The 9,290-nt window shown below is 39.9% G+C and overlaps 1 protein-coding gene across 18 annotated transcripts in view; it reads left to right on the forward strand.

The window, feature by feature from the left end:
* Positions 1–9,290, forward strand: part of picalma (phosphatidylinositol binding clathrin assembly protein a) — a gene marked incomplete at its 3' end in the record, with an annotated part of 40,804 nt that overhangs the window by 26,226 nt on the left and 5,288 nt on the right. For 2 of the 18 annotated variants that reach the window (XM_032533588.1, XM_032533590.1), the window contains 7 exon segments: positions 1,410–1,495; positions 2,869–3,021; positions 5,252–5,332; positions 5,931–6,041; positions 7,352–7,480; positions 7,690–7,720; positions 7,805–7,904. In XM_032533588.1, the coding sequence (XP_032389479.1) occupies positions 1,410–1,495; positions 2,869–3,021; positions 5,252–5,332; positions 5,931–6,041; positions 7,352–7,480; positions 7,690–7,720; positions 7,805–7,904 (691 nt within the window). 18 annotated transcript variants of the gene reach the window in all.

Here is a 9,290-nt window from a genome sequence, read left to right on the forward strand (position 1 = left end):
TAATGCATATAATATAAAAAGGAGCACAAAACGACAGTTGGCAACATTGCTTGTTTATTGCTAAGGCTATATGGTCACAATTAAATGATTGATTCATAATGTAATAACAATGACTTATTTCCCCACTTAATTGCTGGTAAATGACAAAAACAACTACCAGGTGGGAAAAGGGTATTTTACAATAACTTAAAATGCGTTAAAAAGTGTTAACAAGTAATAATTTTATACAAATTTCCGTAGTGAGTTTGTGATTATTTGGCTGAAGATTTATATTTCTTACTATCTACCTTGCTGACACAACCACTAAGCTTTATGCAAATTATTGCACAATGATGTCATAAACATGCAAATGAGCGTATGACGTCATCTACAGAAATTGAAATGGCAATAGCCCTACACTGGTAACACTGGTGGCAGGCCTCCACAAATATATCAGTGTATGGAAAACTTTTAATAAACCGCATGAAGTTTGGACATTTGAAGACAAACAACTGAATAAAATCCATTTTCTGTTTTTGTGCTTTTTGTGCCTGTACAGCTGAAAGGTTGGTAGAATAATTTTGATTAATTTAGTTGAAAGAATTAATTAAAGATGTTGTACATTATAAATTTGAGTTAGGTCATCTCCCAGAGTTCCTTTGGGGGGGAAACATTTTTTTTGACTGTATGACATCATTAGATTGGCAGCTTTCATCTGCGAGGTACGGCATGATGCCTTCACATGGTCCATTCCACACTGATATCCGTTTAGTCTAAGGTGAGAGCAGTGTAGTCGTGGAGATAATAGTTGGGGAGGCAGTTAGCCAACTGTGCTAAAACGGGCCTAATGGTCTGTTTAAAAGATTTTGCTAGTTTTTGTGAGGCAGCAAATCTAGCTGGACGCCCCTTATTTGCATAAAGTAGCCTGAATTCAACTTTATGCAATGATGTGCGGGTAATTCGACGCCCTGCTTCTGTCATCGACGTACTGTTTTGTTGCGTCTTTCCTCGTCAGAAGTTCCTAATTTCATATAACAATGAAGTGTCAGTGACAAGCTAACACTGTGGTGGGGAGACAGAACCAAAAACGAACGCAACACAGATGCGCCTAGTGGAAAATCAGGGTTAAACATTTCAAAATGGTTTAGAGTATCTAACTAGGGCACTGCAGCCGCACTACTGATAACATTAGATGCAGAAAATGCGGGGGGGAAAAGTGAATATAATTATTCGAATAGGGGCAACTTAACATTCTAACAACAATTTCAAGACCAGAATTTGTAGACTGGTAAGAATGAATAAAAAAATATCTGTGTGTTACCCTTCATTGCTCAGGACAAAACTGCAATCATATTTTTTTTCTAATAATAATGTTCTGTCAGTGACTGATTTGTCCTCCATGCCCTTGATTTCTTGCTTATTTCCTCCAGCACCTCCAAGGCAGCCAATGAACTGCTGGACCTGCAGCCAGCTTTCCAGCAGCCACTGACTCTCTCCACCAGCAACACATGGGGAGGTGAGAGCTTCGCACCTCACAACATTTCAGTCCTGCCTGCTTTCACATTTCCAAACACACATAAACGTCACACACTCATTAGCACACACATGTAGTATGTCTGATATTCCCCTCAGTACACACATTCCATAGTATGATTCTTGTTTACCTATGATTAAATATTGTATATATGAATACAGAATTAAAGACGAGCGAAGATAACAACTCAGGAGTTAGTAATGGTAAGTTTAAAGTGTGCGTGTGTAAAGTGTTGGCCACATATTTTGAACTATAGTTGATGTTTAACTTTTTCTGTTGCGTGCCTTTCACTCCAGTGTCATATCATAAAGTATGTAAATACATGACAGTGTTTACCTACAATTTATGATGTTAGTGAGCAGACTACAGAAGCAGAAGTAAAGTTTCAGATTAGGCTACACAGTACATGCTCATTAATTTCACGTAACTTTAGTTATTTATTGTAGGGGGAACACTTTTCCAAAGTAAGAGTTAAGGCACATTTAATTCTTACTAATTATTGCCTGACCAAGATCAACATTTTGACTCTTGTCAAACGCAATAAGAGCTTGTAAGTGGCAATGTTATGTGATTACAGTATCTACCATATGATTGCCTTGTTCATGTTTGCATTTATTGTATTATTAGCAACAGGTAAGATTGGTAAGATTCTCCAAATTGACAGTTGTTCTGAACACAAACATCATATACAGCATATAGTGTCTTTGGATATCAGCCCGTGTGCTGACCTCTGACCATTCTAATAATGACGACTCTTAACTTGTGAACTGGTGGACTGCTTAAAGCGGTTGTGATGAAGCTGATCATGAGACCGGACATTTGGGTCAATAAGAGCTGTGCAACAGATTGCATGATATCAGCCTGTCGATATATGTTCAAAAACTGTTTTTAATCCTTCCACCTGCATCAATGACATTTTTCCCTTGTACATCATTGGGGCGGCTTTGGCTCAGTGGTGAGCGGTTGCCTGCCAATCGGAAGGTGGTGGTTCGATCCCGCCCCTGCAGTCATTGTCGAAGTGTCCTTGGGCAGACACTGAACCCGAGTTGCCCTGGTCTGGCGCATCGGAGCGTGAAGTGGTGTGAGGTGTTATATGAGAGCAGGTGGCACCTTGTACGGCAGCCCCGGCCAAGTGTATGAATGTGTGTGAATGGTGAATGTTTCCTGAGATGTAAAAGCGCTTTGAGCAGTTGTTAAGACTGGAAAAGCGCTATATAAATACAGCACATTTACATTTGTATGCATTTTTTTTTTACTTCTCTTAAAATGTTCTCACCTTCCTCTCCACCATAATATCTCTGTTCCTTCTTTTTATCTTGTCTTTCCCCCCTCCCCCTCTCCCTTGGATCACTCAGAACCTTTCACCTCTGCTGCTGAAGCTGTGGAGGAATCCATTCCCAACTCAAACCCTTTCCTCACACTACCTATTGTCGATGCTGTCCACCTGTCCACAGCGTCCTCAGACAATGTCAGCCTGTCCTCTAGGACTCCTTGCCATGAAATATTTGGTGGGATTGTTTTGCTGCATCTCGTCTTTTACAGTCTAGATTTTTTGTCCACACATGTCAATGTGCTGTACTGATGTAACTATTTGCATAATGTCATCCAGGCTGATTGTTTTATGTAATTGAAAATAGTTATGAAGTTAATACATATAGGCATATTTCAGAGCAGTAGGGAAAGAGAGGATACTGGTAAAACATTGCCTGACACTTTTCTCACATTCATCCAAGATTTGGCATGCTGCCCCTACACCAAATATGTGTTTCCTTCCACAATCAGGCTAAGTTCACTTAACTGTCTTTGATTAAGGCTTATATATTTTATTTGCTTTCTGTTTGTATTTCAAAGGCCAAAACTCTTTGTTGCATGAATCTGAAATATTTATCAGCAGAATGTTTCTTTATCCAGATCATTACAATACCTTTTTTGACTCTTCTCTGGCATCGTTTTTTTTCTTTTCTTTTTTTTTTTTTTTAAAATAGGATTTTCAATTTCTAAATAAAAAACATAACAATCCACCCTCCCCACCCAATCCCATGCTGGTTGTTTTAAATATACTACAAAAATTAGAACTTTGTGTTAGCTTGCATTACACTAGTGTATTGTTGTATTTAGGATTGGGCCTAAGGGAGTCACAGTATAAATGTACAGAAGCACATAACATGCTGTATACCCACAAAAATACATTTAAAAAAAAAACAAAAAACAAAACAAAAAAAACAGGAGAATTCGAATCACGGGGCAGAAACAAATGATTTTCATTAGGAGAAAGGGAATTTTTTGCTGCGTTCATGTGTTGTCAGAATAATCGGGAAAGGTAGTTCCCAACTTAGCAGCTGGATCTGTATTGTGTCTCACATGTAACACACAAAAGGAGATTGTCCATGCCAGACACATTCTCACTTAGTGCTCCGTTTGTTTTAGGAGAGGGGTTGCATCTGGGTAGAGCGTACAAGAGGCAGGACATGATGATGCGGTTGACACTACGGTCATGTAGCCAGTTTGTAATTTGGTCATAAACAATTGAGTCTTTTGCCGTTTCTTGAATTTCTCTGACAATTTGGCATTGGTCCTTACCAACAGAAAGTTCCCAGATCTTGTCATTGTTAGACATTTTTGTTCATCTTTTTCTTCAATGGTTTCACGCCGGCTTTTATGATAGAAATGTCTTCAACTTGCCCACTCGCTCCTTGTGAATTCTCCTCACAATGACCTTCTCTGTTCACACAATCGGACATTACACAGACTTTGTACTGACAGGGTAAAGTCCATTTAATGTCGCTCCAACTGATCTGGACATTTGCATTCTCATATAACATATATAATTCCTGTAGTGCTGTAAGCAGTGCATGTGTGAAAGGGGTTTTTAGTTATGTGGAAGAAAAAAAGAGAGAAGCAAAAAGAAAAATAAACTTAGTCGAGATGCAAGCCATCGTTTTTGCAGGGTTTTTAGCTCCTACTCCGTCCCAAACCGAAAGTCTAGAGAATCAATTATCACAGGTACAGACAACTGTCTGGCTTCTAGATTGCTGACATTCAATTTTATTTATAGTATCAATTCATAATAAGAGTTATGTCAAGACACTTTACAGATAGAGTAGGTCTAGACCACACTCCAGAATTTACAAGGAACCAACAGTTCTAGTAGTTTCCTCCAGAGCAAGCAACAGTGGCGAGGAAAAACTTCCTTTTAGGCAGAAACCTGGGACAGACCCAGGCTCTTGGTAGGTGGCGTCTGACGGGCCGGTTGGGGTTAGTGGAAATAACAAAAATAGAAAAAAATAGTAGTTTGTAGCAGTTCATGAGAGTAGTAAGATGTTTTGTAACATTTGTGAATTGCCATGAGGAGAACTAGATTGACACAGTGTCTTATGGTGGGAGTCAGTGTTAACACAGAGCATTCCTGCTAAACATGCCGACTTTCTTCCTCTCTGCTTCCTGCAAGCCTATGGTTGTGAGTCTGCATTGTTTTGTGGTAAGCCACTAGTTGTACGCTGCCCTGAATTTTGCCCTGTATTTAGTCTAGCCATGTGATGAGTGCCGGCTTCCTGCGCTTTTGTCCTGCAAATCCTGATCTTTGTTTTTCATCTGTTAGAAATTCATTCCCACAGTTGCTTGGCTTCCTTGCTGCTCTTTCACTGATGTAGTTTTTCTGGTCTCATATCTTCCCCTCTCTTTCTCCCTCCTCTCTTCCTCCCTCTTATTTCTCTGTCTGGTGTTGTTGCTGTGTGTCAGACTCCTTCTGTGGGCCAAGCCCTTACAACACCACTCCACTCTTCCAATCTGAGTCCCCAGCTGTTGCTGGTCTATTCAGAGGTAGGTATTCCCAGGTTGATCAAGGTGTTACAAGTAGTGATGTCCCGATCACAAGTATTGGATCGGAGCTGATATGGGCACATTTTAATTGATCAAGGATTGCATTCACCCAGATTACCTTACTTTGATCATTTACATCAGCTTGTGATCACCGCCTTTGATCACACAAGCCCAGTGCCACTGACACACTGCCAGATTGCCTGGATGCCGGCACTTTCAAACCAAGACGGCGAGCGCAGCAACTCACCAGTGTCTTATAGCTTGTCAGCCCTTGTCTTTTTCACAAACTCTTTCTTAGTCTTCCGTTTTTTACAGAAGCGGACTCAAAAATGCTCTAATTTTAAGAGTAAACACCAGAAGAAAATCTAAGATTTACTATTTAGCACAAGAAGCGTCACTAAGTGTAATTTTTGTTGTCTAGCAAGGAACTTGAACATTTTTATTTTTTGATTGCAATTTTTAAATAGCATTGTGAAATACATAGACTGATTTTTACTTTCCTAATTGGTGTAGGTTTACCTGCTTATGTTGGGAGGAACAGCTGTTTGTGGTGTCAATATTTCTATGCTGATAGTTCATTTTCTTTTTGCCACAACAGGGTTTACAGCCTCCCCAACACCCCAGCAGCCACAGAACCCTCGAGGCCTTAATGTCGACTTTGAGTCAGTATTTGGCAACAACACCAATGCTAACAACCTTGATTATACAGGTAAGTGTTGTGCTTCTATATGCACTGCCATTTTATCTTCCCATTGGCCTTTATAAGCCAGTAGACCTCATGTACTCTGCTGCCACCTGAAGGTCACGGGGCACAGATTGCACATTCATTGGCTTATTTTGAGGCAATGGAAAATCAACTGTGTGCTGGACTTTGATTTGTTTGGGTGGTTTATATGGACTATGAATGTTCTGAGCAAGCATATCGCCAATTAGTCACTAATTTGATTGATTACTACCATGAGTGCCAATTTCAGAACAAGGGAGAAAATTGCGTTGTGAAGGGCGCATAGAGAAATAAGTGTCCGGTATGAATGGCCAGGCACACGACCAGGCACAAATCTACGTTTCACGTGGTATACATGACCCTTGACAGCCAGGTCACAAACTTGCTTATTTTACATGTAAACAGTACACTAAAATAGGTTTTAGAAAACATTTGAGGCAAGAACTAGGCAAGCAGTAACAAAATTGTGATTCATATTTGATCAATGCTGCCAGTTTGACCACACTTCACAAAGTGATTGGCACTGCGTTAGAAACTGATTGGCTCTGATTGGTTTTTAATCTTTTTACCTTAGATTTAAATAAATGTTATTTTTGGTTTAAGATATGTTAGTCTTTAGTGTGTAATAATAAAAAATAAAAAAAAATCACTTAATAAAGATATTGGTATAATTACTTGTATATGGATTCTGGAAACATTGGCAGCCTGTTATGGCCTCTATGCTGCATTTAACACTGTGTGTGACTGGAAATCACATTCTTTGTGATTAATGAGAAAATCTTAATTTAGATTACCATTGTCACTGGTATTTGATTGAGGTTAAAGACTAGGTCACCCTTTGCATCTTAGTGCATGGTAATATTATGCCAACATATAATCGTTATTAATTTGGCAATAATAAATTGCTGCATTTGTCACCTTGAATATCTTACACACTTATTGTTTGTACACCCTCGCTGAGTTCTAGGCTGCTCACGGTCTCACATCATTTTTTTTTTCTCTTCTCCCTTGTCCTTGTGTGAAACACACACTTTCTGGGGCCTTGGCTTATTGCATGGCATATGCATGACTGGGTGAGTTGACTCAACACACACTCCTCTCACACAGTCTTGGCTTGACTTTGACGTTTTTTTTGCCCTGCTTCCTGCCTCGTCAACGCTAAACATTCTCTCTCTCTGTCCTTGTGTGTACCATTTATGTACTGTCCTGTGTTTGTCTTTGTGTTATTGTCTGTTGTATTGTCTTCACCTGTTCTGCCCCCTTCTTTCCCTTTGTCCTGCCCCCTTTTGATTAAGATGTTTTAGGTGATGTCCTCAAACCCACAGTGGCATCCTCACCCAATCAGGGCATGACCCTGAACGGACAACAGGCTCACAAACTGGTATCCAGCGACCTGGACTCATCACTGGCCAATCTTGTTGGCAGTAAGTTGCCATTTTTTAAGACCAAGACTGCAAACATTTAATAAAACTAATTGTGCTATAAGCAGACTATTGGAACTTAAATATATTGTCAAATTTGCATAAAATGTAAAGAGTACAGTAAAAATTAATCTACATTTTTATGTCTTGTGTAAATTAGGTGTGTTGTTTTTCTGACCGTGCATTCATGCCATTGCTTCTATTGTCTTTAGATCTGGGAATTGGCAACGGCACGTCAAAGAAGTAAGTGCACTCACATAATATTTAACTTCCTATCCCTAATAGTGCATATTCAACATAAACACACGTTTCACTTGACCTCTGTAGTGATCTTCACTGGAGTCAGCCTGGTGAGAGGAAGCTGACAGGTGGAAACAACTGGCAACCCAAGATGGCTCCTTCTACCACCTGGAACCCTGCAGCCATGGTAAGCCTCTCCCCTATCTGCACCGGTCTGGTTTAATCCCCCAGCCAGTCACTCCCCGGGAAAACAAATGAGTAGGGAAAGAATGATTTTTATGACTCCTTTTTTTTAGTCGTTGGTCTTCTTTATAGTCCTGTAAGTCCTACACATATGGCACCTTCAGTTATCAGTAAATAAAATGAATCGAATTACTTCCATTTTGACTGTCACAAACTTAACAACCCATAACCTGGAGCTTCCCATAATATCAGGTTTTAAGAACCTGTAAGACTTTTTGTGCTAGGTACTGCCTTGTGTATTTGCGGTGTTTTACAAACCCATATGTTGATACAACACCAGAGGCCTGTACTACGAAGTAAGAGCAATATTCCCTGGATTTATTTCAATTACCTGTCTTCACCTAACCTAAAAACTGCAGTCCTGCATTAGCTGTGTCACGACAGTAGTTAAGAACTAGTTTAATCCTCCCAAGTTTTCCCAATCCAGCAACGCCAGCATTCACATAAAAGAGGCGATGTTTGCACAGCATGACCAATCGCAAACATCTATCACAGCCTCATATTTTACATCAGCAAACTAAATATAATACATAAATATGAAGAACACAGACACGTTTTTAAATAGGAAGAAAAGCTTAAAAAAAAAAAATAGACTTGTGCATAAATAACAGCGTGTATCAATATCCCTTCCCCATCAGTCAGGCACAAGATCTGACCATAATTACACTTGTGCTTTCCATAAACTGTTGTTGCTTTACTCTATTATTTCAGTTGCAACCCTGGCAGTGGTAAGCGATCGCAATGAAAAAATATAAAAACATAATTCAAACCGATGTGCCCACTGGCAACACACGGCTCAAGAAGCTGACACATAGCATATACGTAATTACCTCCAAGGACAATCTATATCTTATATAAAATTACCCATCAAGGAATGTTAATGGGGTTGTCAGCTTTATGAGTCCACCCCCTCCCTCGCTCTCTTGCTCTCTCTCTCTCTCTGTCTGTCTGCACACCGAGCTTCAGCTGATTTTCTAAGAACGGTACCGCCGTCAAGTACTGATTGGTCAGTAGGTTTGCTTTCACACCGGTTGATCTCTAATCTCCAATTTAACCTGCTCCCGAGCACATTAGGCGTTCAACATTTCAATCAGGAAAGACATGTTTGCAGATTTGCAAATGAGGTTTGTAATATAGCTCAATAAAATGTGCAAAGTCTTTGGTAATTAGAACCTATCGCTATACAAATATTTTGTAAATCTATATAAGGGTAGAGAACGATCAGACCCTCAGATGGAATCTAGATACCGTTGGTGGCGACAAAGGAGACCTGACCAAAGGAGGCTCCGGACCGGTCGGCTGGAGTGGAAGGGGAGGTGGAGGGTTGCAC

The sequence above is a fragment of the Etheostoma spectabile genome, chromosome 13, assembly GCF_008692095.1.
Source record: "Etheostoma spectabile isolate EspeVRDwgs_2016 chromosome 13, UIUC_Espe_1.0, whole genome shotgun sequence".
In the NCBI taxonomy this organism is placed as follows: domain Eukaryota; kingdom Metazoa; phylum Chordata; class Actinopteri; order Perciformes; family Percidae; genus Etheostoma; species Etheostoma spectabile.